This window comes from Pleurotus ostreatus, assembly GCF_014466165.1.
Source record: "Pleurotus ostreatus strain PC9 chromosome Unknown scaffold_5, whole genome shotgun sequence".
NCBI classification, from domain to species: Eukaryota; Fungi; Basidiomycota; class Agaricomycetes; order Agaricales; family Pleurotaceae; genus Pleurotus; species Pleurotus ostreatus.
In genome coordinates, this window is record NW_023503160.1 from 2,589,999 (window position 1) to 2,617,342 (window position 27,344).

Below are 27,344 nucleotides of genomic sequence, written 5' to 3' on the forward strand. Positions count from 1 at the left end.
GATGGGTGGGTTGAGATACATCCGGGTTCGAAGGGCGGGAAGACGGGCTTGCCTAATGTAAGAATGTAGCGGCTTGGGGAAAGGTAGAAGGGTAGAAAAGAAGGTTAGGAGGGTGGAAGAGTAGGAGGGGGAGTCATGCAGTGTCTTAAACTCGGCGTACGTAGAAAATCGTGTTTTCCTAGCGCGTGGGTGGAGGCTAGACAAGACAGACGTACGTATGTGACAATATGTGTATCAAATCCATTCAAATGAGTGACCAATGCGCCTTGCACAAGGGCGATGTAGAGGTATAAGTATGACGGTATGTACGTGTTGCGTTGGAAATGGTGATGTCCGTCTAGCGACTCGCGCTTTTCCAGGGCGGTAGTTCCACAACTGTCGTAGTTGTAGGCACTAAAAAGAAAGAAATGTGTGTTGCGTTACATAGGACGACTAGCGTCAGATTGGATGGGCGGCACTGAAGGGGGAGGGAGCTGAAACTATGAAGGAGACTCGATGATCCTGGCGCCGCCCTTGTCAACCGATAACCGAATTCTGTCGCCTTTGCCGACATCTTTGAACTGCCAAACAAAACACGCGTCAGCTCCATTTCCCCCGCTCCTCTCCTACTCCCAAAATCAACTTGATCAATTCAGTGAAGTCACTCACAGTCAACTCCCTCGTCCGATGCAGACTCTCAATTTCGTCGATCCTGTCCCGAACCTCGTCCAGCAGCTCGTCGAAGCCCTCCTCTTCGCACATCTCCCGCGCGGCGTGGAGGATGAGCATGGAGTCTGGACGGATGTCGTGGTGCGCGTCGATGGAGATGATGTTTGCGCGGTCGAGGTCCTCGAGGAAGTCCGTGCGCGTCATTATTTGGCGTGAGCGATACTGCAGATCATAGAGAAAGGGATAACAGATTGTTTAAGTAGGTGGCGAGGAGACGAAAGGGTGGGGAGAGGAGGGAGACTCACGTAACTGATCTTGGGTAAGTCCAGCCCGCTATAATCGACATCCTCCTCCTTGATACCCTTCGCCAAACAGGATGCGAGATGCTCTTTCTCCTGCTCGTACCGCGCGCGCACGAATTCGCGAAGGAGCAGCCATGAACAGGAGGACCATTTTTGCTGTAAGCATCAACAACCAACCATCAGTTAACCATAACAAAAAACGCGAAACCAACAAAAGGAGGTACGAGTAGATTCGATAAAGATATATATCGCTTCCAAACGCAGAAGAAAATACGCACCTCGTCCATAACGTCGTCGTCATGGTCCGCAATGAGCCCAATCTGGCTGAGGAGCGACGCCTTCTCAACGCTCAGCAGGTGGTCCGCCATCTCGTGCATATCCTTGTGCCGCGCGACCTTGTTGAGGTAGCCGAGCCGCCCGCCGACCTTTGCGACGATTTCGGAGAAGACGTCGCGTTTCTTGGTGGGGGTGGTCTCCTGGTCATCGCTATCTACATCAGTATCGGATTGTTGGGAAGCGTCGGTGGAATCGGAAGATACAGGCGCAGGAGCGGGTGGCGGTGGCGGTTGAAGCGATTCGAGGTCATCAGGGAAACACGATTGTCGCATACGCTTCAACGCGTGCACCGACTCCTTATAATTCAAGTCGTATATGGATAGGACGTGCATGCGGGTCGCAGACCTGCGCAGGTGGTAGAACGGCCAGTAGTCGTCGCTATGCACAGTGTGTCAACACCAGGGGATGTAGAACATAACAAGGAACTACTCACGAGCTAAACAGAATCGTACACACCCCACTCGCCGCCCACGCCTCTGCCTTCTGCTGCAGCTGTAATAGCATGTTCTTGCCCTCGTCATCGTTCTTGAAGTAGTGCACATTGTTGATGATGAGCACGATAGGTTTATGCCGGCGCGCGTGCAATGAGAGCGCGACTTTCTCGAGCTTGTTGAGGGCTATAAATAATCCATCATATCATATGTCAGTGTCTGTCATATAACATATATCATGAACCGTCATCCAACAGGGTTTGCCCATCATGATTTGGAATATGAGACGCCTTTGATCAAAGGCGAGAGGACGAATTGCGGAGTACGATTTCGGATTCACTAACCTCGTTCAATATCCAACGACGGCCCCCCCTCGCGCGGATCTCTTCTCTGGAACAGCCCCGTCTGTGTGTCCTCGTTGAATTCGTAGTTCAGGGCCTTGCCGAGGCGCAGGCGAAAGACCTCGAGGTCAGGGTGCGCGTCGCACATGGCGACGCCGTCGGCGTCGATGGTGGACATAGCGTCAAAGATCATGGTACCCTTACCGGAGCCCTATAGAAAGAGAAAATTGGAAACGAGTAGGTGGATGCGGAAGAGGAGTGGGGAATGCTCGTAAGTTAAACCGGCCTTTTCACTAAGATGCAGCACAGACATACTTTAGGTCCAAGTAGAATGAAATAATGCCCCGCCTCTTCACCCTTGATCATCCTATCTATCAAGTCCTGCTCTTTCCGCCTTAGGTGCTCCGTCCACGGAATATCAGCGTCTGGGTCGTCGCACGATTCTGGCTCTGTCGCACAGTCAGATTCTTAACACAAAACAACCAATCAGACATACCGTGCGTGTGCTGTGTGTGACCCTTCTTCGACGCGTTCGCCAGCTCCAGCGCCGGATCGTACCCTGGCGCGAAGGCGAGCTCGATTTTGTCAAGGACGTTCTTCTTGTACCATTTTATGTACCCAACACCCCCGAGGAACACTGCAAGCACAACACACAGCCCACTCCGGTAAGTTCACAACGCCAATTCAACGAAGCAGAGTTGGAACGGAACCGACTCACCCATGCCGAGACCGACGATGGTAGTTAATGCAGCATCTAGCAAGGGATTCCCAGTACTTGCTCCCCCGGTAGATGCGCCTCCAGGACCAGACCCGCCTCCCGCCCCCGGGAAGTTGAACGGCACGGAGAGCGCAGATGTGCCCTCATGCACCTCGTGTCGGGGTGACGGGGGCGTAGCGCTGGCAAGCTTTATCGGCGAAGCGAACTGACTGGCATGTGCTGGCCCGTGCGCATGCGCATGTGGTGTCGGCTTCGACGTAGGAGGCACTTTCGGCTTTGTTATGGGTTTGTTGGCTGCATGGGCGGCATGAGGGTGCACCGTAGTTGGGCGTTGACCGGAAGAAGAGGAATTAGAGCCAGGAGTGTAGGCCCGCGTGAGCGAAGCGCGTAGGTACGCGCCCGGTATTCGTCGTGTGAGTGGGAGAGGGATCATCCGAGGTCCGGAGAAGGCAATCGAGAGAAGGAAAGTCGGAAACGCTCAGATCGGCGCCACGTGGGTTTGTTGACTACTTGCTGGTTCGTTCAGGGGGGCGCCTTTTCTACTGCCACTACCACTTGCAAGCTGGAGCAACACGATGTAGAGCAGGGTGCTCCCAAGGATGTCATTTTTTGTTCTTTTCTTACTGCGCGCCTGTCGCACGATATGGAACAGACTGACACGGAAAGTCTTCTTTACAATCGAACCAATGATGGCAATGAATCAACGATGTAACCTGGGCAGGACCCGTTCAATCTGTATCACTGTCCGTGATTCCAGATTTCATCCCGCATACGCATCATTTCATTGGTTGGCCCATTCACTGCCTTCCGTAACTAATACTACATTTACTTCGACTTCCTTTCCACAAGGAAGACGATACTAGCCCCAAGAAGAACAACCACCGCGCTGCGTTCTTTACCAAACAAATCCAGGATCAACCCCGCGCCCAGTATCTCTGATTTCTCCAGACTTCAAGATTCGTGTAAGTGTAGAAATTCATCGCCATCACGTATGCTATCCGCGCTGCGCTGATTCTCATTAACGGTGTTCCATTCCCTGGCCAGGGAAAACATAGTAGCCAACACCATGCGGGTAGCTGAATAATCGCGCACCAATGTATGGCTGCGACCTGATATGAATATATGACGAGTCACCGCGGCCAGTTCCCGAGTCGGATAGCCCTCGCGTTTGTCATAATTATGTGAGTACTTCCGTTCAGCCGTGACGGTGTACGCTCGAAGTTAATGTATCACGGCGCCATAGTACCGTGGTGTTGCAATTGGAACCTGAAACGCGTTCTGGAAGGGAGGTGGTGCGTTACGGGCGCGTCACGGTACTACGAATCCCGATACTACCGTTGAGCCTATGCGGCATCTACAACGAGGTATCGCGAGTCAGACGGGGTCGGGGCCTCTTCACCACCATACCATTCGACAACCCAGCGACGGCCTCCACACTTGCTCATCCATGTCCCGAACGGGGAAGGAAACCGACCTTCATCGAACATGTTTCCAGTAAATGGACTCGGTCGCAGCATCTCCACTCCTCAGCTCTAACAAGTGAACGGTCTCTTGTCTGGACTTGTGAAGCTGCCGCGACCCGCAGCGACCATTTGTCGTAGGCAAAGGTATAAGCAGCATGGCGCAGGGGAAGCGCGCAGGGCCCATAACCCTGAGGTCACTGGATCGAAACCAGTTGCTGCTACTAGAATGGCGAAGATCTTGTTTTGTGCGAAATCAGCGATCAATAGTCTCATCTTTCTTTTTGCAAGGTTTGCAGTACGCACGAAGATAATGTCAAAAGGCTTCGGGCATGTTTCTTATTTAATATAAAGGAGGGGATGCAAAGCTAGGAACCACCGACGGCTCCCAGCTATTTTTCTGCTTCATTATATTCCCCCCAAGTATGTAGTCTACCTTCGCCCGCCAGTATATACGTAGATAGAATCAAACGAACATCTTCGCCGGAGGGTGCTTAAATCAGTGTTAACAGAGTTAATGGCAGGCGTCAGAAAGAAATAGAAGATAAACGGACAATAAGAAAGTTGAGACGGAACATGAGTATATGTGTGATACAGCAATATGTTAAGTGCGAGCAAGAGGGAGAGGAAAGATGTACACTAGAGGGCTTTGAGAGCAGTCGAATGTTCTAAGAAGCGGGAGGGATCATCATGCAGCAGCTATTGCAGCAGGCTTTGGGTCGTCCTTCTTGCTGGCATTCGCAGCGGCTTCGGCATCTTTGACTGCCTTCTCCGCTTGCAATTTCTTCTCCTCAATTTCTTTCAACCGTTCCTTCACGCTCGCCGCCGAGTTGAATTTGACACTCTTGTGTGGGCTTGGCGCCCCCATGGAGCCTGGCTCGGGGTTTGGCACGCTGACCATCGGAGCATTCGTCGAAAGGCCTCTGTGGAAAGATGTGGGGAGCACGCGACCATCAGGATGCTGGTATGGGCATGCTGCGCGCGTACAGCCCGATCCAAAGCGGCATTGCACGGCGGAGTGGCGGGGTGGGTGGGAGAATGAACAATTCGGTCGCGTACATGATGCACCGAATCGGCAAGGTACCGTGTTGGATGCTGCTGGCGGGTGACGTACAACGGGCGGTGCGACGATCGGCTGGGGAGTGGGGGGAGGCTGTTCTGCAGCTAAGATCGCAGCACGGAATTAGTAATGAAGCTCGCAGTTGATATCGAAGGCCAATGGTAAGCTTACCGTTGGGATTTAGAACAGCGGGGCTAACATGAGCTTTTATGCAATCCTTGTCTTTACAATCCTTTCCATTTTCGCAGGCTTCGTTACTGAGTACAACACCGCTCTCCGGGGTTGCTACGGGTGACGGATGGGAATAACGACAGTGAGCGTTGGTACATTTTAGGCCGAACTTGCATAGTGACGGCGTTTGTGGCCGTTCAGGAAGCGCGTATGGTATTCGTTGCGGTTGAGGAGGGACTGCTGCGGAAGACGCGACAGTCGCAGGCGTGGGTGTTGGTGCGACAATCGGGACTTCGGTAATGGTGGCTCCGTTCGTCTCTGGGATGTGCGGCTCAACTGAAGATAGATGCCCACCTCTGCCTCTGCCACCGCCCCAGCCTCCTCTGCCTCTCTCTCGTCCACCACCTGTATGCCCGTTCGGCTGCGGTCCCTGGAATCCGCCCATGTTGCCCCCAGGAAACATTCCCATTTCCCCACCAGGCATACCTTGCATCGGCATTCCAAACTGAGGATTCGGGTTCATCATTCCCATGGATGAAGCCATTTGTGCCATAAGCGCCATCTGGTTCATCATCATCTCCTGCAGCATCATCGGGTTTGCCATGCCCATATCCATTCCACCGCCCATAGCTCCAGGCATACCCATACCTCCACCGAACCCTCCACCCATCATCATATTTGATCCATCAGGCACTCCGTTACTGTTGCTTACAATGTTATCAATCCGAGCTTGAATCTCGTCTTGCCTATGATTGCTTCGATGCGCCGGCCCACCTATGCGATCAGCAAGGCTCCGCGAGTGACTCGGGCCATTCGTCGAACCATCACGCTGCATAGCTCTCGGGCCAGTCGGAAGATCTGTCCGTCTTGACTTATTAGGGTGACTAGGAGACGGGGAGCGCGCAGAAGCGGATCGTTTGTGACCCGTGGTGGCAGTTGAGGGTATGGCTTGTGTGATGGCTTGCTGATAGACACCGCTGCGCGCGGCTGGTGGGACTCGTCGTAAAGTGTCGTTCGCGGGCGTAGACGCCGCATCGGCTGAGGAGACTGGGTCGGCAGACTGAGCAGGTGTGGGAGCTTGTGCTGGCAAATCTGCATCTGCAGCGCCCTTGGCAGCTTCAACGAATAACCAATCCGTGAAACTCGCGTCTAATAATGGAGGTGTCAGCCAAACCGGAATTCCATGTTCAAAGTCGGTGTTTCGTACCGTATTCTGCTCCAATCACTACAGATTTTCATTAGATTTGTCTTTAAGGAAAAGGATGAAGAAACGTACAGTCTTCGAGTTCGGCAGTTAATTGAGCTTCACAGCCGAGTCAGCACGGGAGCTCTTGAATGGGGCGAAAAAAGGCTCACCGGGAGTCTTGTTGTTTATCATCATGATTGTTATATACTCAGCCATAACGGGATCTAGAGAATGAACATAGAAGGATGAACGCTACATGCAATTCTTCGTGAAAGACGTACCAGGCTCCGAGCTGAACCCTCGCTTCGTAAGTTCGTCCTGGATGACATTCTACAAAGAATCGTTAGTCAGGGGTTGCAGAGAGTAGTCGATAAAGCGCACTTGAAGAGCTAGCGCACGTTCAGTGCCAATAACGAGACCAAAAGCCATGAATGGTGGAGGACGTTGGCAGTGGCCGAGACAGAAAGCGGTTTGACTGTGTTTGGGTCTCCGACAACGGCATTAGCGCGCTTAGGCGCAGAACGTGACTTCCTGCGTGACTACTTCCTAGTTCCCGTTTGAAACCTCTGATCACAGGCATCAATGGGGTAGTGGTAACCTGGGTCGTTGCCATTGAGTATATCGACCCGCCGCGAGTTCAATTCTCGCTTGATGCATTTGTTTTTCTCTTGAGGAATTAGAACCTGTGAGCACAGGAGGCTCTATTCTTCGCGTGCAACTTTTTAGTCCATCTTCGTGTTCTACTCAGAGGCATAGATATAATGAATACTGGACTTATTCATACAACGATTAACATTGAATGTATTGGAGCCGCCTTCTTCGATAAGAATCCGAGCAACTCAATCTAAGTTGCGCAAGTACGACTACGAGAACACAGCACCACTTCGACATCCTTGGCTCGGTGAATGCTACCTAGAATTCTGATGCATCATATATAGCCTATAGAGCCGTACCGATTTATCCTTGCGGTAGCCCGTCAAACCACCAACTCCGGCATCGAGAAGGAGAAGCAAAGATCACGCCGTACCTTATGCCTTGCCTTATCAACGGACATACTTCCTCCGTAGGCAAGGTGAGTGAAATCGCTGCTTGCGGGGTACATTTGCTGAGAACGACATAGCTGGATTGACTCGGCGAGTGAGAGAGGGGATTGAGCGCGAGAATCCCGGGACCCGGGAAATCATGCACTAGAATGGGCGGTGCGCTATTTCCTCGAAAGTGCCACAGCGATAGGTCAAGTGGTGCGATACGAAGATCCGGGGAATATCCATTGTCACCGAAGGAAGAGGCACAGCGATACGAGCAGATGGTCTTGTCGTTGATCATCAAGCAAAGAGTCGACAGCAGTCGAGAAGCCAGGTCTGGGAATGGTTGATTTACTGCGAGTAACAGGATTGCCAGGGGCGTAGCAAAATGGCTTCAAGGTACCATTCTGGAGGGCAGCACATAACAGCACGGTAGTAGGCAATGCTCGGGTGGTAGGGGGAGACCGGGCGACAGCATGAGAAACCGGTTATTGCATTTCCACATAGAAGTAAGACGATATGATCGCATTGGCTCCATCTTTTCAAGATAATGACACACCAGGCGCAGCCATCTGGAAGTGTAAATCAACAAACAATAGATGTTGGATGCAGGTTAAAATTCACACTAGCAGTGGCTGATATACATATCAGCCATATCGATATCTGAGTCATTTGCAGTGCGGGTGCGCGCTGTGTGGTAGGGATGGCGATGAACAAGACATTGCGTCATTATCGAAACAAGAGTGGAGATAAGATTGATAAAAGATGTATTCACCGAACGACAAGGAATTTATGGTGGCGAGATGGCGAACAATACACCGTGTTCGGTGCCATGAAATCCCGCGCCATGATGCGAATGGCAGGGATCACATCCTAAACGTCACCGCTGGAAACAAACGTCACCATGAGCGCTGCCAGAACACAATGGATCCGAAGAATCTATATTTCGAATAAGCAGTACCTCCGATTGTGGAACTTGCGTGCCACCGGTCCACCGCAGATGACCACCAGAGGAAGGAATCTCCGGTAGATTGAGCCGGATATTCGCATCTTATTCTCTTCGCGAATACGATGCTGAGGCAGAGACTTGCCCATAATTGAATCTGCCTCGGGAACCTGAGGAAAAGGTAAAGTCTCGATATGTCGTTAACGCAGTACGTGAACGCTCCCACCAGTTAAATCGAAAGTGTCGTTAACGGGCAGAAGTCCTCAAACAATACGTGAGTTTGGCTTCCATCATTAAAAGGATGAGGCTGTCGTGAGAGCTGTAACTGCAACGCACTGCGCGCTGAAGCAGTTGGACTGCTTTGTGATACCTCTGATGAACAAAACGAGGTTCAAGCGTGTCGGGTTAAGAGGCCAAAGAGAACGTTCCACCGTGGGTGTACTTCAGCCCTCGTAGCGAGTAACCGTCCCCACCCGTAGATAACAGAAAGGAACGGCATCATTTAGACTACAACGTGCCCGAAGTCCATCAAAAAAAAGGCAGGCATCCGTCATCATTGGCAGCATTCCAAGGAAGTCGAACACAAAAAACTCACACTGGTATACAAAGGCGATCATTATTTTGGGGCAACCTGCCTCGTACGACTGATATCCTTGATGCACATGTTCCCAGGGCAGCTGGGTTCTCCAAGGAATTGTGGAAGTACACCCTAGATCAAATGATCCAAGGATATTTCCTCGAAAGGTTTGCTGTGCCGTTACGACGCTATTTCATTATCACGACGTGTAACATATACGCTGGTATACGGGTAGGAAGGCGGGCGCATGAAAGTCCGCTGCAGTGCGTCACTATGAGCAAAGGGGCTTAATCGCGTTACACCTTTGGAGTAGCGACGAACCTTTGGGGTAGAGCATGTGAGCGCGAACCTCTGTTTTCGGTCTTTACGACGCAAGGCCGAAGGAACGTGGTGATGCCAGGAAGTTTCTATCAGAAACATAAATGACGAAACGGGACTCACGGAGGCTATGCGATGCAAGAGAAACCTGAATTTGAAGGTAGGAAAGTTATCACGCAGGATATGAGTGTTATCATATCTTTATATTGGTTTTTTGTATCATACAATGCAGTCAGTATAATAAGCGTAGGTACTACTAGTCAGCAAATGCGCCAGCCGCCCGAAGTGATGCAAGTACCTAAAAAATACAGATGATGCGTAATAATTAAGTTTGTGTATGAATTGATCAATGCAAGAGTGAGCGTGTGGGTATAAGGATGGTGTCCGACATGCAAGAGGAAGTTACAATGTGATGTGCAAGTTCATGTAGAATGAAATATGAAAACGAGCAAAAGAGATCCCAAAAAGACTACCAGACGGAAGGGAGGGCGAAGGCAAACATCTTGCCCTTGAGGGGGTGTATAGGTGGAGGTCGCTCTGCAACCGGGCGAATGGTGAACGCTGGCATCGAGTCGTCGTAAACCTTGACGAAATGCGACTCTCGGTTCGGTGGTGTCGGCAACGCCTCCGAAGCAGGAGTCGATGACGTCGAGTAACTGGACGAGGGCGTATCGGGGGTGGGAGGAGATGAATAAGTAACGTTCGTATTGATGGGCGCAGTGTAGATGGGCTTCGGCGGGGACGCTTGCCGTTGTTGCTGCTGCTGTTGACCGAACACCGGAATAGGACTCGTAGTGGTGGTGTGGGGAGGGGGAACAGGGGTGTTCGATGTCGAAGCTGCAGCCTTCATCGCGCGCTTCGAAACGAGCTGAAGTGAGTAGGTGGGGTAAGGACCAGACCCCCTAAAGTCACGCTTGACCATGTTTTCGAAGTTCTCGAGGATAGGGTTGTCGACGGTGAGCTCCCAGTCCAGGTAACTGCACATTTCGCGTTCCATCTGGTTGATTTCGCGCAGAGTGAACATCCCTTGCGCGACAATGCTCCATGATTTATTCGAATAGGTATCGTCGCAGATGACCTTCGAGGCGATCATGAAGGCAGATATGAAGAGTCGGTGGCCAGAAGAGCCACGAGCAGTAGGGAATCGCGCCTTCAGACGTTGCAAGAGAACGAGGGCGGCGTACGTCACGGAAGCATGGAGTTTCGTACGATGCAAGGCATACGCGATGAAATACGGCAGTTTCGCCTGCGAGTGCGTCGACGTTGGGGGGTACTCCGGGCAAGCAAAGAGATGCGTTATGAAACGGGCACAAAGCCGACTGGTCGTTTCGTGGCCATAGAATGGATCCGACTTGGTCGTCGGTTGTGCGGGTACGGCCTTGGGTAAATGAGACATGGTTGAAAATTTGGAGTCCAGGTTGAAAACTCACCGGCGGGACTGCCGTGTACCCTCCCATTCTAGCGCGCTGCATGCTAGCCATGCTTTTGATCTCCGTGACGGGGATGGGACCGAGTGCGGTGGCCATGTTAGGATTCTGAGAGGAAGCGTAAAGTTGGACGGAGCTGAGGGAGAGGTGATCAATATTTCAGGCCCAAGTCCTCGACCAATTATAAGGAACTACAGCGAGGGGGATCGGACGAAAAAAAGGCCATCGCCTCGCGCCACGAAAAACTTTTTGTCACTTCCTTTTTAGGGAGGTTTCTTAGATTGTTCCTTGGGATTCTTCCGTCCGTATTTGGATTTCCCGGAATCCGAGAATAATAGGAAATTCGACTCACACTGTGACACAAAAGACGTTGAGGCGAGGAGGCTGCTGGAGGAAGAATAATTCGCTGTACGCCTTTATGCAGAGCTTGCCACTTGATTATCTATTGTGCATTATCATCGTGCGCGTCCTATGGCAACCCATGGTGCTGCCATAGTCTTGTTCAAGCATGGCCACACCATCTTTGTCAATGGATCCCGGTCAGAGCTGCGCTTGGCGGCCGACGGGACCAGAGCTGCCCGCGACTCGGTCTCAACAGTTTCGGCCCATTGCTATGCCACTAGCCTCCTCTAGAGGTTTCCTGCTGGATCATCACTTGCGCACTATCAACGTGAAACAATTGTGGCTTTTTCTACAACACTGACAAAAACCGCTGCCAGCTTGATGTATTACTCGGGCAACGTCGACGCCTTGTCAGTTATCGGCCTTACGACCACACCGTGCCTTCTGGAGTTCGGCTCGCTTCGTCTCAAGGTCACCGCTCTGAGCTTGATGCCTGACTATCGCACTTACGTTCAGGCTACAACCTTTAATGAAAAGCAACGCGCACCCCACGCAACTCTGGGCTACTTCCCACCATTTCCAGACCATCATGCGGACTATCCGGGCGGCGTTTTCTGGAAATTGCATTGCGGGCCTATGTGTAAGCCCTTCAAGCTCCTGTCCACAATATTCGCATCATTGTACCCTACTTGACTCACTAACCCACCGACCACGCTACACCGATCACACATAATATCCTACAAGACCTTGAATCATTCTGACTTTGCGCTGATCGACTGTAGCTGAGCTTTCTTCCTCGTTGCGGCGATGGTACGGACCGTACGCCGCTTGACATCTTGGCCCTGATGCCTTTCTTACTCACCTTCGGTCCTCGTGGATGGATATAGTCCACTCCGCTTTGATGCCAGCTCATGATAGTACGCCTTGCGTTTGTACATCTGCTCAGGACCTCCCCTCAGCTCCCTGTCACGTGGACCATTTTAGACGTTCCGCAGGGGCCCTCCTCCGTCGCGCACTGGCTTGACTTCCCCACCGGAATGGTCCTATGCAATGCAGTCCCCCTTCGGACAATTGTGCGACCTGGGTTCCGGAGCTTATTTTGGCCTCGACCCACACCGAGGAGATTCTGACTAACACCTACTCGGACTTAGATTATCGACATCAAGTCAACGCACTACATCCCACCCTTTACTGTACCCAGAGTACCCACGCTTGCCGTAAAGCGGTCTTTGCGTATGTACCTCTTGGGTGAATTTGTACGACGCCCTGGAAGACTGACCGAGTGGCTGACTTGACATTGGCAGTTGCAGCAGCCCGGGCCCTGATGATGCGCTAGGTCGATATGCCGCGTTCAAGGCTATGTACATAGTTCATCGAGAAATTACTAGGCCGCTCCAGCTAGTCGCCGCACTTTGTACGCTGGCACCGGCTCCGCCCGACTCCCTCGGTCACACACCATGATTTACCGCGGTCGACGTCATGACTGTCCACTTTGTGGTGGAAGACTTGGGCATCATCGATGTTTACGATGGGATCAGTATAGGTTCTGTACTCGGGACTTTAGACCCACAAGAAGACCTCTGAAGAGCGAATGAGGAGTTTACACCCATTCAAATCATCTATTACTCCGATGCGAGAACGACTTGGATAACATTAGAAACACGACACATGGATATCATTGCTTTATCAGGCATCAAATTTCTAGTATCTTCAACCGGGATCAGAGCAGATTAACGTCGAATACCCGAGAACCGAGACGTTCCCGCGAGCTCTGATTATTATCGAACAGCAAGTACCAAGACTCAGCAGATCGAAAACACTCGAGAGCATTCATCAAAGTGGGTACTCTCGTCTAACTCCCTTTGATGCACGCGGATTCAACGCCCAGGGCTTCCCTATGTGAATAGAGACTTTGGCCGATAGACCCAAGGAATCACCATCAGACTTCCCTTCCGCATGTGCTACTCCGACAGTGCACACGAGGATAACATCTTGTAGGGTACAATGTTCTATATAGTAGAGGTTCGGCGTTTGCTTCCGGCCCACGTCAAGGACATGATCCACGTTCCGAGGGTGCAAGTACGGCATTCATATAACTCCCATACCCCACCACTACCACCACAGTCTAAAGCCGACCAGGAGGCGTATATTTGGGCCCAACGTGGTGTATAAATACGGGTCATCTTTTCGTGGGAACCATAGGATTCCCGTCCCCTTTTGACGAATATTTGTGGCTGATGTGAACACCTACATATACGACAGCCAGCAACAGGCGAGTGTATCAATCATGGATAAAAAGAATGTTTGGGGCGTTGCTTGACGTCCTTGTTATTGATGAAAACTGTTATGGCCGGGCGGTTGCCGTTCTGTCGCCCCATACCATCAAACGTATGGAAGATTCAAGATAATTGTGTAGTTGATTGTGTAGTACATTGTGAGGCGCACACGTATTCTATTCTTCTCTTCACCAAGCGGTGTAGTAGTCAACAATCCAACTTGAGCTTGTTCGTCTAATTTGCTTCCGTCTCATTTGCACTCCTCGTCGTACTTGGCTCGGGGTTTCCTTTCCCAGACAAATACCGTCTGTCTCGAACCCCTTTCATCCCTTTCATTGTGTTTGAAATGTTCAAAGCGGCTTGTCGGGGTGAGGCGCATCACAATTGTCAGGTTCAAAATCTTACAAGTCTCACCATCATATCTACCCCTTTTTGTGTCCACTGTCGACAAGGGATTGTTGTGATTTTGCAAGCTCGCAACCGATACTTGTTCTATTTGCGCCAGGAATGAACACTGTATTGAGTCTGAGCCCAGAGCGGCCATAATCCCCTAGGATCCGTAGTTCTCGCGGCATCAGAGGCTGTCGCATCTTCAAGTTCTTGGTATGCGCCGACTCAGGACTGGCTAACATCAACGCCATCGAAGTACCCCTGTGCGCGAAACAAGCGGAGGAGGCGTGCAGATAGGACGTTTTGTCAGTTTTCCCCCCTTGTCGGGTCGGCCGATCTGATTCGGATCACCCACCGCCAGTAAGAGGCGTGCTCGGTGTTATATGATTGTACCCACATACGCCAAGGATATTCACCGAGTCAGTCGCGGCTGTGTTCAACGTCGACGCCTCCAATCCACTGCTCATTACTCGATAATTCACAAAGTCTTGACGCAAGCGACTACGGACTCTGAGCCACTGCCAACAGTCCAGTGCGAACCTATCAAATGTCCCCGGTAATCTTTCTCCATTTTGAATCAATAAACATTCATACGCGGGTTGGCCTTTTCAACGGAAGGCTGTGCTGAGGATGTGCGAAGAGGGCGAAGATCCCAAATATGGTGACTGCGTACCACTAGTAACCGGTTCACATCGCATCAACACTGTTATTCGGTACTCCCAAGGTCGGCTCCATCATCACGCCGTAGACAGTGACATGACTTCCCCAACACTATCAAGTCGCAAGACGGGATTAATAGCATGGAGTGCACCACTTTTGACCAACTTGGAGAAGGAGCACTACGGCCCCGGTCCGAAAATTTGATCATTTTTACCCCGCAACAGTTGATGGAAAGTCAATCTAATCGGGATATGCGTGCGGTGCCTAAGACGATCAGGGCGCTAAATAAAATTGAGCGCTTCCATTTACCGCTCGAATGGTTCTTGGGCCTTACTGGCAGGCTAGCGTCACCTTTCCCCTTCAATACCATTCACTGTCGCCCAAATGCATCACTGTAGTATGGAAGTTTCATCAGGGATGCCTCCTGTACTATCTCTCATTAGGCTGTAGGAAAATGCTGTTTCGCCGGTGCAGTCACCGTATTATCCGAGTCGGGTAATGCAATGCAGTGTCAAGCCACATGCCACGCCGCCGTCGATATGTGAAGTTGCTCATGCGAGCGCATGTGCTCACACACTCGAAATTCTGGGCTGTCCTGTTCAGCGTGTAGTAGTTGATGGTTGGTGAATAATGGATATTATATCAGCCTCAATTTCGAGACATGCGGCTACAACAGCATCATTGCAATTTGCACCACGAGCTACAGCAGGCATGCGATTAGTATTCCAAGTCCTCGACGAAACTCTTGTAGAACACGTGCGCGTCCACGTAATGTTCACCGTTGCCATCAGGCCTGCGTAGGCGGCCAGCGCGGGGAATGAGGCCGGCTTTGGTGAAACCAAGGCGTTCCCAGAGCCTGTCGTGTCCGTACACACGAACGAGGAGAAATAATAACGTCAACAGTGTGCAGCATGGTGCTGTATATGTAATGATGAAGCTCACCGAACAGACGCTGTGTTATTCACATACACCAGATTGAACACGCTGGCCTTGTATCCAAGCTTCGGCGCGTAGTGCACGTATGATCTCGCTAAGGCGGAACCAAAGTTGCGACCTCGATGATGTGGGGGTACGACGAAGCCGGCGTTACAGATCTTATTAAAACGGCAAATGGTCACCGACGGCATCATTATCTGTTACGGATCCACAGTAGACCTACATGCGACGAACGCCCGGGATAATTCGGTTTAACCTATGGTCGACACGTAAACTTATCCAGCCTTGCTGCACACCATCATAACACTCACGTAGTAAAATCCGGCCACGCAATCAACCCATTGTCGGCCATTCTGAGCTCCTTCCAGCCCTACTTCATGCGCCTCTCCATCTGTCACATCCGACGATTGTCCGCCGCCCAAGACCATTTGGGGTGTGTTTCCGATAATGGCGACGAATACGTCCCCAGCGAAGAAATATGACTCGAACGCATCCCTCGTAAGGTCGCCTTCTTGCGGATATGTGAAACCTTCCTCTACTACCTGCGCGAAGGTTTCGTGGAGGTGCTCCACTAACCCTACAAAGCCTAAAGCGGATTCTAGGGTGAGATGGTGTATAGACACGTAGGTCGAGCTCCGATGACCAGTTGGAGCAGAAGTGCTATCGGATCCACTTTGCTGTGGCGTTGAATTTCGGGCAAGCCATAATGTAGACCCAAGCGGAAGGGTATTGTCCCTGTAAGAGCGAGTTATCTCGCCATAGGCTGACATGGTCAGCGATTAGCTTAGGTGAAACAAGCTTTGCACTCAAGGTCGGGGTCGAAGTGGCAGCTAATATCGTAGATCATCAGATAACAAGTCTGTCCTGGTGAAGCCTAACATCGATAGTACGATAGGGAGATAATGGCGCAATTGAGCTCCGCATTTGGAAATGCAAGGAGATTCAGCGACGTTCGCAATCTGTGGGCAATCCTCTTGTTTTTATTACATCAAATTTTCAGAAACGTGGTACTCACATTGTATGTACTACCACCGGGACCCTGCCACTTCAAAATTCCTCGACGGCCACCAGTTCTCTTTCCTCTCCAATAACAAGCCGTAGACCGTTCCCGAGCCAGGGAGGATGCTTAACATCACCTTGCATCTCAAAGGGTTTAGACACGCCTTCACCAAAGAAGACGTAACCTGGTATATACCGATCTACAAAACTGACAACGTGAAAGGTCGATGAACGTGCCAGCAAAGTCCGATAAAACGCACTGTTTAACCCCTTCGTCCGACATGCCCCGACCGCCATTTTGAGCCTTCATGTGATGCTCCTGCTGACGGCGCCATTTATATACAATCTCGTACGGTGATCTGCCTGCAATTACGGTTGGAGTGATCTACGGCAAATGCTCAACGATTAGCCTACGGAAGTTTATGTTCGGGGTTTACGCACCTGGACGAAGACGGTGAAATACTTCCACAAGTCAACGTACTGCTTCAATGCCTCATTCACCATGATGACATCTTCCTTCCGACATACAGAATCTGGACCTGCATCCAACCCGAGTCGAGCCATTTCTTGCGGCCACCGAGTGCTCCAACTTTTCTCCAACTCCATCGACGATATGGGATAGAAGCCTGTGCACCAGCCCTCGAGAAGGACAACGTCTAGAGGCGCACGAATGATATCACCGCCATGGACCAAACGGTCGCCCTCTCCGTTATACAAGCTTTTGTCGAAGACAGGCAGCTCTACCTCCGCCTGCTCTCCGACATTTATCTCGTGTAATGCTTGCATCAAGCGAGCACCTAGTGGGATATCATGGGTGCCCGGTTGACCGCGACCTTGCCACAACTTGTTCGACCTGTGCTGGTCTGCAAGTCTCTTTAGGCCATCATGCGGAAGATATAAGTCGTCAATGGAGAGTACGGCAACATTGAGTGAGTGAGGTTCGCTGGTGAGCATCTTCTTGAGCTGAGAAGTAAGGTATGTCTTCCCTGACCCTTGAGGTCCTTGAATGGCAACGAAGAGCGGCGAAGCCAACAACGTCGACGAGCGATGTGAGGACAGATTCGCGACGACATGATCTAAAATGACCTGGGTCGCAGATCTCGCGGCCATGAACAGTCCCGACGCAATAGTGTGCTCGAACAGTCATATTTGACGGAAAGTGAATCGTAGAGCGGATTAGAGCGGGCCGGCTGTTGGTTGTCACGGGAGGTCTTGTGGGAAAGACTTCGGAAGCTGCCGAGACTGCACAAGAGGTGTGGAACTGTGAGTGTCCTGTCGTGTCGCCGTGACGTTTCAAAAATCCAGCGCGCAGTCGAGTCTGTAGATTTCACCGCCGTGGACGACAGTTCTTAAACGCCTCCCTCTTATACCATACGACTCCCATTCTACGACACAATAATGATGTCTGCCACGGATTCTGGTGTCGAATCGTCTCCAGTTCAAAACATTACGGCGCAGTATTCCAAAGTCAAGAGGGTGTATCAACAAACTCTGGACCGCTGGACGCCGTATATGCTGAACAGATGGCTTGTGACTGCAGGCTTGTTGGCTACGTTCTTTTTACGCATTGTGCTGGCCCAGGGTGTGAGTTTGCATTCTCTTTCATTTCGCCTTCCTGATATTGACTTTTGTCGGTTTCATAGTGGTATATCGGTGAGCCTTGCGAGTCCCCTTACCCTGACGAAGCTTCAATTGACTTGACTGCGCGGTGATTTCAAACAAATAGTGTGCTGTCAGTCGTGTTTTTTCCCCGTTATTCGAGATAGTTACTGAAGACTTACAGATGCCCTTGCTATTTATCTCTTGAACTTGCTGCTTGCGTTCTTGCAGCCGAAGTTTGACCCGTCTCTTCAGGATGACCTCATGGCAGACGAAGCTGAAGAAGGGGTGGATGGAAATGCGAGCCCCTTGCCGAGTCAACGAGATGACGAATTCAGACCTTTTGTACGGCGGTTACCTGAATGGCAGTTTTGGTGAGCTCCTTGCAGCCATTCATTTCATAGCACTCCTCGTTGACGTCTCTCATACAGGCTTTCGTCCACTCGTGCAATCGTCGTTGCCATTTTCTGCACCACTTCCGAGGTCTTTGATGTCCCTGTTTACTGGCCCATCCTCGTCATGTACTTCTTTGTCTTGTTTGCGCTGACTATGCGGAGACAGATACAGTGAGTCTTGTCCTCTACCGGTTTCTTGTCTTAACTCACGAATGTCTTAGACATATGATCAAGTATAAATACGTTCCGTTCGATATCGGCCGTAAAACCAGATACGGAAACCACCATTAATCCAATCATACTTATTTATTCAACTTCGTATTCCTTGCTTCGTGCCTCCCCCGATTTCTCCTGTCGTACTACGGACATAATAGATTCCCAAGCAGCGGATTCAAGGTTTCCTAGGATCGCTCCAACTGGCTGAATGCTTCTTGCTCCCATGGTGAATTGGGCTCATGGTTAGAAGGCATTCTGATGGCTCGTGGCCTTGTGCTGTATTCAAGTCGAGCTATACCGTAAGTTGCAGTTGCCCCGTGCCCCATTGGTTTGATTTCTAGTTACAGCTCGGGCTTAGAGCTGGCCTTGCGTCTATCACAGCGCACAGTAATGATTCGTGGTAGCGCAGCTTTTTCCAATGCTCATGCGCACTGGGCTTGACTGTTTTGAGTCACTTCGTTCCTCGAGTACCATCGAATTCATGTCAGAACTTCGAGAACATCTCATCGAAGCCAGCAGCGCCGCAGCACATAACATACGCTACATCAGTTCGCTTCATTACCATGCTGCTGATGTGATGCTAGTTGCGAAAGCGGATAATGGGGATGACGGGGACCAGTGACTTCCTAAGACTTCCATAACGTGCGCCTGCCATCCAACGGAGGCGTGTTTGTTGCAAGTATACGCGCCTATGATCAGATCGTCCTTCCTTCAGCGACAGGTGAGTGGCCACGAACATCCATCGTGGAAGTATTACTGTAGTTGAACATGCATGGCTGATGGATACCACTCTGTTCCATCTGAAGTATGTCGTCGCAACAAGTGCTGTGGAGAGTACCTCCACTGTGGTGAAGGGCTCCAAGATAATCTGCTTCTTTCAGGGCACGAAGGACAGCACTCTGGCCAACATCTTTTATCTAGGATCATCATCATATTGTACGGACTTCGGCAGCATCTGAGGCGATGTTTGATGTTTCGATGCTTGGGTCCTGCACACCTTTTGTAGACGATTCTCATTTACACAGTCAAAACCGAGTGCATTCCCTTCGATGCTTCGTGGTGGGATCTAATGAAATCCGTTTATCCTCTCTCTTCACGTGTCCAAATCTTTGTAAAGTTCTCCATATCCTCCCAGCTATCTCCGGCGAGAGAAAGATAAAGGATGGTCTACATTGTACTAGGCTTGTCAAATGTACTTCTTGCTTTGATGAATATGCATCTCATTAATGTATCGCTCCTCGCCTCTATATACATCCAGTTCCTTCAACCTTCTACTAATCTACCAACGTTCGTTGGTTAACACCAGTAACTCATTACTTGTCATAGCTTCGGATAGCGAATACAGATCCGCTGATAAGAGAGGTCAACTGTTCAAGCAAAGACTCTAGAGTAGGGGAATCTGGTCTGTATATATCGGTCTAAGCATCAGATGGCTTGGATCACAGGCGTTATCGAATAGTCCCGAGCCTTTCCCCGAGCCATCTCGTCACACCACTTAAGTGGAATACATCGTACCTGTGAGTTCCCACAGGGATGCTAGAATCGTGAAAGACTCCATCACTATTCGAGGATGCCATGCCACAAGGTCGTGGACAGACAAAGATGAGAAAGGACATATTAGGGATCAGTTACCGTCGATACAAGAAAGCGATATTTGGAAACCAAGGGCTGAGTGGGGCAGAATGCCAGGCGTTGAAAGAGTGGTGAAAGGGAATTGTATGCATGCATATCGGTTGCAAAGGTAAAAAAAGACGAGTGCAACGACTGTTGTATCGGATAAAAGAGGGCAAAGTCCGTAGAAGTAAAATTAGTGGTATGTGTACATCATCAAAGCAAATTGCACATACAGCGACTACCTGAACGTGGTGGCTGTTGGCATGTATCATTGCGCAGACTTCGGTATGCGAGCAGCGGTGGAAGATGCAGATTTCCCAATCGAGAGCTTGACAGCCTGGATAGCTTTCTCTCGAGCGTTGATGAGCCTTTTTGCTTTAGGCAGATCTTCGGCCAGTACCATGGCGGTGTAGTCAGGTCGTTTAGCATGTTCGTTTCTGGAGGTAAGTTGTTTCTCAGCCAGGGTGGCAGTGTGCTCCCCGCCTCTCAGATCCTCCAATTGGGATCGTAAGTTGGCTAGGATGTCATCTAGGGAATTCAAGGTCGACATGCATTCGTCCATCTCGTCTTTGCGCTTGAACATGCGACAAACTTCATGAGTGCAAGTCTCCACATGAGAGAATCGGGCTGGCCCAAGCATCGTTCCGCCATACCTAGCACATTTGCAAGTCAAGTTTATGGTTCTGCTAGATGAACAACTCGCACCATCGGCTGACAATCACTACCGCATCGAGGACGCTCTCCGTCTGCATGACTTTGAGGATCTTTTCTCCAGCCCATTTCTCACCATCATCGTCGCTCCCAGCCTGCAGCTGAAAGTCATCTGGACCTGCCAATCCAGTATGTCCCGGTCGAAGGACCATGCACCGCCACGCAGCTATCTCGTGGGTGGCGGGTTTGGATCCATGCACGACGTGCTTTACATGCTTTACGACTTCGCCTGCTTCTTGGGGTGAGTAGGCTCTGTATGCATATGCAACGAACGTGGATCCTCTATCCCGAATTTCCTGCGAGGTTGCGATAGGGGTTGGCCTTGGTTTGCTGGATTTCACGAATGAATCCAGGTTAGCCATTCATACGAAACGATACGCTCATGGCACCAGAGTCGTGAAGCGAAATGAGCTAGTATTATGTAAGAATGGATCATAAACTAGCTTGTCCTATGTGTGACCGAGTAGGCTCGGCGATAGAAGTACATCTGAAATCAATACAACCGTGAAGACCAAAGAGAAACAAAGATGCAGCGAAATACGAGAACCCAAAAATCACGGGCCGTTTCTTGGAGGCGAGGAAGGTTGGTGCGGAGGAAATTGTGGACCTTGCGCAAAAGATCCGGCATTTGCTTCGTAGGGGTTGTATGGTGTCTGAGGATTGGGCTGGGGTTGCGCGAAGTAGTGTTCTTGGATGCCAAAACTGTGCGACTGAGGTTGGGGATACATCGGTGTAGGCGGCGAACCGATCTGACTCATAGGCGAGGGCATCGTTCCGGATATTACTGTCGATCCATCAGAGTAAATCGAAGTCGTGGGCCTGGAATGACCAAAGTAATCTGCTTGTTGATCGGGGGCAATCCAAGACGATGTGTTTCCTGGGGCCAATTCAGGCCGTGGCATTGGCGGATCGGCTTTGAGGTAGCCATCATATCCATATGTTGCCATTTCAGGAGATGGCGTGTACGGGGATTTAGAGTAAACAGTCATAACGTCACTTCCCAGGATATTTGTAGTGGCCATCGACCGACCGTCCCAGTCGAGTTCGCCTCGGTCTCGCTGATAGAGCACTGGATCGTATTCGAGATCGTGTTGGTTCACTGCAGCGATGGTAAGACCCTCGATGAGTTGTACGGTCTCCTTCTCCTCTCCATTCTTCTTTTCAGCTTCGCTGATTTTCCCCTTGTACACCTCAGAAAGCAGGGGCATCATCCTAGCGTGTAGCATAGGCGTGAAAAGCTCTGCGTGGAGGGACGGATGTCCAAAGCGATGCTCGAGACGGTGGCCCCGAACGTCTGCCTTAGCCGAGTGAACGTGGGCATCCCGCAACTCTTCCTCGGTAGGGGTGTAGTATCGGAATTTTGAATTGAATTTCCTCTTGAGGAAGATCTTGAAGATGAGGATCAAGATGATAGGCGGGACGGTTGATAGCCATTTTAGGGTATGGAATTTGTCTTGGAGACCAATGGCTAACAATCCATGTCAGCAAGAGTATACCGAAACGAAGATACCGATATGAGACTTACTGAGGACCACAAGCAATTGCATGAGGACGACAGACGCTAACAGACGGTTGATCATCACATTCCAGAGCCGCTGGTTCATGTTAGCTGTTGGTCGCCCTGATCAAGCATATTACTTACCCCTCCCGTCTCGACCTTGGACACGTACACAAACATCAGTTGATACTTGTAGACCCAGGAGCTCATCCAAAATACAATGGCCGCCGCAAGGGACACCAAGGGTGCAAGTGGCGCAAATAGAAGTCCAACCGCTGCCATGAAGAGCTGCAAACTAGTTCAGTATAAATCGGCCAGGCACAGTGGGTGGTAACTTACGAGGTTAGAGCTGTTCGAAATGAAGATATAAGTATAAGTCGTAGATCTAGATGGAAGTTAAATGTTTTATAACGTACTAAGAGATGGCGTATTCGAAGTTTGAAGGTTGCGTCCATTCCCTTATGTCACGGGGGGTTCTTCCAAAAATCCTAGACGACGATGGATTGTCGTCAATATCATTAATTTGTTGAAATTACGCTACATACCTCGTTTTGAAGAATATCCACACTAAATTGACAATCTGAGCTAGATCAAACACCACCAAGAATCCACGCATTCTAATCGATGTGATTATGTGAGTTGCTTCAGAATTGAATTTCGAGTCAACGTACGGGAACCATTTTAGCCAATATGACGCTTGGTTGATATATGTCCTGTGGATGTTGCCGGGTAGCTCTGGTGGAGTCAGGGATTACTACCAAGTCGTATACGACAACGAAGCAAAGAACTGACTATCCAAGCTCTTGAGAACTGTTGTCGCGGATTTCCCTCTTCCGATTTGGCGGACAATCTCGGCGACAGAGTCTGGAGAAATATGTCAACATGTACACCGGGGAAGGCCCTAGCGAAAGCGACTTACTGAAGACAACACCGATGAGGGTGAATATGATAAGTTGACTAATGACCAAGAAAGCGAAATAGCGAGCTATGACTGCACGGTCAAGCCTGGCATGTGTGGATGCGCCCATGTATTGCGTCAACCAACGCATGACTCTTGGTAGGAAGTATATGAAGATTCCGGCGACCGCAGGGGGAAGGAAACCGGACACGATGGCGAAGGTGACTGGCGAAGAGTCAGTCCAACTGTCCAAGAATCCAATGTATCCGGTGCTTCTGAACTATTTGCGTTGAAGGAGGGTGAATTAGTTGTTGCAGACGGCCGTACACAATGTATGCTTACGGCGTCGAGATTGGCCAGAATAGCCACCAGCAAAAGCGGGATGAGATTTAGGATACAAAAGATAACCAACCACCAATATCCTACCAATCGCTTGCGAGCGATAGCAGCATCGGACTTCGTCATGTTCTCCCAAATCTATCAAAAGCGCGTCAATAGCCTGTGGGTGGTTTGATGTAAGCACTCAACTATATCCTTTGGATTGGGGGCAAGAGCGATAGTAGTCCCTTTCGGAGACTTCCTTGAGAGTAACTTGGCAGCGACGTGAGCTAGGCAGGCGTTCGTGTCAGGAATGAAGTGCGAAGGAAACAGCAATAAGACGCACCGTATGGTACCGCAGCTAAAGAAATGAAGCCATAGTTCTCCGCTTTGCGAGTATCTATTTGATTACGAAATTCTTCTACTGCAGCTTCGGTCCTTTTGAGCTTCATGCTAAAACGAAATAAGCATCGTATTTAGGAGATACTTGGGGATAGGAGATACTTGGGGATGGAACTTACGTATAGAAGTCGATCGCATCCTTTCTTTGTCCCCCCATACCACAGCATCCACCAACGCGTATGGTGGGCCGCGTCTTAGCGGGTCGACCCCCCTTGAGATACTTCACTAAGACGTTCTCTAGCTCCCTAACGGTCTTGTTGTGATATTCAATGAGCTCTGGAAGTCTACCGACTTTGCGTCCGATATGTACCGCGGAAGCTGGGTACGGCATATTGATGTTATGCAAGATGTTCCGGATACCCTCGTCTGATTGGAATTTCTTCGGTACGTGCGTGATCTGGAGGGTTCGAGCGTACAGCGATTGAATGTATTCTGGCGAACGGAACCAAGCGGCGCGAAGTTGCACCATTCGTTTCCAGTGGAAGTAGACAAGTCCCATAAGGAGGAAAGTGATGATGTAGGAAATGGCAACATGAGCATACAGGCGCATGCCCTTCACATCGCGGATGGTCATCATACTGAGGATGTCTCGGTTGCGGGGCTTGACGTGGTCAAGGTTGTACATAACGTTGATGGGGATGAGGACGCCGCACGTGAGGATAGCAACGCCTGTGAAGAACCACCGCATAAGGCGAAGAAAACGAAGGAAGGCTACCGCGTCAAGGCCGATCTTGTCCACTAGTTCGGGTTCCTTGGTATGCAAGAGCGGCGGGAGCCATCCGCATAGGGAGTCGGAGATGCGAGGAGGGGCCTTATTGCCAACATGGTACTTGACTTTGGGTTCGTAAATGATCTGTGGCCATAACATTTAGCGATGAAGACATCAATATTCTCGTTGTACCACGAACCTTGTTTTTGGGCCGCAAAAAATTGAACAAGAGGATTGTGGCGATCTGACAAGAACATCAGACGCGGGAAATTTGACAAAGCTATTGGCGCACGGAAATCCCACTCATGATCACCACCTGCGAGCCCACAGCGGCGGGTGCCAATGTCCTTCCTTCCTCTAAAGCACTACCAACACGTTCGACGCCTGTCGACATCTTCTCTTGTAGACCGCACAAAGAAAAGAGACACGCGTTGTGATGAAAGGGAGGGGGAAGATGGAAAATCTGCTAAAGCAGCCCTCCCTTCCGCTACCAACCTTATAAAACTTTGGATGTAAGGGAGACGTGCCAAGACTCAACATCTTGGCAATAACGCGGAAGCGATGAACATTCTAATGTTTGTCCGCTCCTCTCATCGGGACCAGGCACGCCAGTTTGGCAGCCGTTTGGCTGGTCTCATCTTCAATTTGAACTGGCGAGCGGTGCTATCGAGCGAATATTCGATGCTGCTTTGCGGAGCTTGCGATTCTGAGACTCTGAGACAAATTCAAAAGAACCGTTCGACAGAGGTCGTCCTAGGCACACTCCGCAAGCAATACCCCGCATATCGCCCAAACAGGAAAGCGGCCTGTTGAAGGAATGCGGATGCTGCCTTGCCACAAGTTGGAAGTTGGATGTCTTCCGTTCACGCAACTGGATCGGTTGGAGGGGTGGCCAAGCATTGCGGAACGGGATAGAATGACGCTCCTCTGGCAATATATTAGCTGAGCGCGAAATACCAGGCAGAGAGAGGGAACATCATGGGTTAGTGAAGTGTATTTCCCCTGAGACAATATGTACAAAGACCCTTCACTGCCACTGAACACCGCCCGTCGCGGAGGTTGATCGAGACGTGTCTTCGAGGCGAACGGAATGGAAAATAGCGCGCACCGAATAGGGGCACGTTGGTGCCAGAAAAGCTGCTAAACCCAGGCACTCATGTACTGCATAGCCTAGCCCCAGTGCACAATGGTGGTGAGGCAAGGTCGATAGCCCAATAGCCTAGGTATGATTCAGTCTTGTGCAGGGAATTCTACTCGAGGTAGTTACCGTCGGAAGAACCATTGCAGGGATGGTTATGCACAGCGATTCGCGAAATATACAATTGAATAACAGAATGGCGTTATGCATTCTCGACCTGCACCGTTAGAAGTGAGGAGACGTTAATATATGACGTTTCGAGTCTGACAAGGAACCCACTTTGCCCTTTATCCAATCTTTTAACTGCTGTTTGCCACGTGGATGTCTTATTATCATGTCCAGCACGTTTGAAAGCTGCGTTTCCCTGCCTTCGTACAGTTGATCTTGGCATGTAGAGAACTCTGGTCTGCTCGGATCCAATGCGTCTATGAGGAACTCGGCGAAGTCGATGCCTCCATCTTGCAAAAGAGTGAGGGCTAAATCCACGCGGTTTGAACGTGTCAATCGTTTCAAGCGATCATTTCTACCAACTGGTGGCTCGTTATTCGTTGTTGACGAAAGAAATGAAGCTTCCGAGTCGGTACTCCCAGGCATACCCGAACCAGTACCCGTGCTCCCTTCTTCAGATGCGGCTCGTTCGTTTGTATTTTGAGATTGGATAACCTGAGCTTTTGTAAAGGCGACCGGTTGCGAGACGATGGGGGTTGGAAGAGGTTGCGGTACTGGGGTCGAGGACGAGGACGGAAGCACGGGGCCTACAAGGACAGGTTCAATCGGTCTCGGGGTCACCAACGGTTTGGACATCCCGAATGGTACGATGAAAGTAAACGGAGGTGGTACGGGTACATTGAATGCCATCGGAGCTGGTGCAACCGCTTGGGGCACACGGAACTTGCTCATGCTTGTGCCCATTCCGGTATTAACAGCTTGTTTTGCGCGTACGGAGAAGGTGAAAGTCGTGCCGCCTGGATTTGGCGATGGTATAGCCGTCGAACTGCCGGTGTCGCTTGATTGCTTCGAGTCTTTCGAATCGGGGCCTTGAGTTCGTTGTCGTTTTCTTCGTTCGAATTCGGTTTCCTGGCATGCGACTTTAGCTGCCGCCTTGATCTCATCCAAGGATTTCGATGGGGATCGCTTCATAGACATGTCCCCCGGCGAGTTGAAAGTGCATTGGGTTTAGCCTGCTAGGTCGCTGGCAAGAACAACGCGACAGGGAAATCTTCTACCGCGTCCGGCATGTGATCTTGGTGTATTTACCCCTGTCTCCTGTCTCTGAAGTTTGATGGAAGGCGGAGGC

At 50.5% G+C, this 27,344-nt stretch overlaps 9 protein-coding genes and 2 non-coding genes across 11 annotated transcripts; 3 read left to right on the top strand and 8 right to left on the bottom strand.

Annotated features, from left to right (window-relative positions):
• Positions 1–579: 579 nt before the first annotated feature.
• Positions 580–3,209, bottom strand: PC9H_007961 (uncharacterized protein; the record flags this gene model as incomplete). The annotated part of the gene is made up of 9 exons (XM_036777483.1): positions 580–870; positions 954–1,106; positions 1,229–1,436; positions 1,548–1,664; positions 1,720–1,903; positions 2,062–2,269; positions 2,374–2,452; positions 2,539–2,695; positions 2,777–3,209. The coding sequence occupies 9 exons, from the start codon at positions 3,207–3,209 to the stop codon at positions 580–582; spliced, it is 1,830 nt and encodes a 609-aa protein (XP_036631103.1).
• Positions 3,210–4,388: 1,179 nt separating this feature from the next.
• On the top strand, positions 4,389–4,460 carry PC9H_007962. Its single transcript has one exon. It is a non-coding gene; the product is annotated as a tRNA-Met (tRNA).
• Positions 4,461–4,924: 464 nt separating this feature from the next.
• Positions 4,925–7,082, bottom strand: PC9H_007963 (uncharacterized protein; the record flags this gene model as incomplete). The annotated part of the gene is made up of 7 exons (XM_036777484.1): positions 4,925–5,400; positions 5,468–6,616; positions 6,675–6,692; positions 6,744–6,770; positions 6,824–6,877; positions 6,935–6,983; positions 7,035–7,082. The coding sequence occupies 7 exons, from the start codon at positions 7,080–7,082 to the stop codon at positions 4,925–4,927; spliced, it is 1,821 nt and encodes a 606-aa protein (XP_036631104.1).
• Positions 7,083–7,229: 147 nt separating this feature from the next.
• On the top strand, positions 7,230–7,309 carry PC9H_007964. Its single transcript has one exon. It is a non-coding gene; the product is annotated as a tRNA-Gly (tRNA).
• Positions 7,310–9,988: 2,679 nt separating this feature from the next.
• Positions 9,989–11,045, bottom strand: PC9H_007965 (uncharacterized protein; the record flags this gene model as incomplete). The annotated part of the gene is made up of 2 exons (XM_036777485.1): positions 9,989–10,897; positions 10,950–11,045. The coding sequence occupies 2 exons, from the start codon at positions 11,043–11,045 to the stop codon at positions 9,989–9,991; spliced, it is 1,005 nt and encodes a 334-aa protein (XP_036631105.1).
• Positions 11,046–15,331: 4,286 nt separating this feature from the next.
• Positions 15,332–16,320, bottom strand: PC9H_007966 (uncharacterized protein; the record flags this gene model as incomplete). The annotated part of the gene is made up of 4 exons (XM_036777486.1): positions 15,332–15,470; positions 15,557–15,708; positions 15,774–15,806; positions 15,862–16,320. The coding sequence occupies 4 exons, from the start codon at positions 16,318–16,320 to the stop codon at positions 15,332–15,334; spliced, it is 783 nt and encodes a 260-aa protein (XP_036631106.1).
• Positions 16,321–16,597: 277 nt separating this feature from the next.
• PC9H_007967 (uncharacterized protein) lies at positions 16,598–17,659 on the bottom strand (the record flags this gene model as incomplete). Its single annotated transcript, XM_036777487.1, has 3 exons — positions 16,598–16,757; positions 16,810–16,934; positions 16,991–17,659. 3 exons carry the CDS (start codon positions 17,657–17,659, stop codon positions 16,598–16,600), a joined length of 954 nt encoding a protein of 317 aa, XP_036631107.1.
• Positions 17,660–17,947: 288 nt separating this feature from the next.
• On the top strand, positions 17,948–18,834 carry PC9H_007968 (uncharacterized protein; the record flags this gene model as incomplete). Its single annotated transcript, XM_036777488.1, has 5 exons — positions 17,948–18,133; positions 18,193–18,202; positions 18,333–18,522; positions 18,580–18,714; positions 18,765–18,834. 5 exons carry the CDS (start codon positions 17,948–17,950, stop codon positions 18,832–18,834), a joined length of 591 nt encoding a protein of 196 aa, XP_036631108.1.
• A 1,807-nt stretch (positions 18,835–20,641) lies between these two features.
• On the bottom strand, positions 20,642–21,446 carry PC9H_007969 (uncharacterized protein; the record flags this gene model as incomplete). Its single annotated transcript, XM_036777489.1, has 2 exons — positions 20,642–21,026; positions 21,079–21,446. 2 exons carry the CDS (start codon positions 21,444–21,446, stop codon positions 20,642–20,644), a joined length of 753 nt encoding a protein of 250 aa, XP_036631109.1.
• Positions 21,447–21,638: 192 nt separating this feature from the next.
• PC9H_007970 (uncharacterized protein) lies at positions 21,639–25,303 on the bottom strand (the record flags this gene model as incomplete). The annotated part of the gene is made up of 15 exons (XM_036777490.1): positions 21,639–22,552; positions 22,610–22,679; positions 22,727–22,870; positions 22,922–22,931; positions 22,999–23,070; positions 23,128–23,199; positions 23,254–23,317; positions 23,375–23,446; positions 23,502–23,760; positions 23,823–23,957; positions 24,009–24,088; positions 24,145–24,251; positions 24,320–25,053; positions 25,109–25,153; positions 25,202–25,303. The coding sequence occupies 15 exons, from the start codon at positions 25,301–25,303 to the stop codon at positions 21,639–21,641; spliced, it is 2,880 nt and encodes a 959-aa protein (XP_036631110.1).
• A 946-nt stretch (positions 25,304–26,249) lies between these two features.
• On the bottom strand, positions 26,250–27,193 carry PC9H_007971 (uncharacterized protein; the record flags this gene model as incomplete). Its single annotated transcript, XM_036777491.1, has 2 exons — positions 26,250–26,264; positions 26,327–27,193. 2 exons carry the CDS (start codon positions 27,191–27,193, stop codon positions 26,250–26,252), a joined length of 882 nt encoding a protein of 293 aa, XP_036631111.1.
• Between the last annotated feature and the right edge of the window lie 151 nt (positions 27,194–27,344).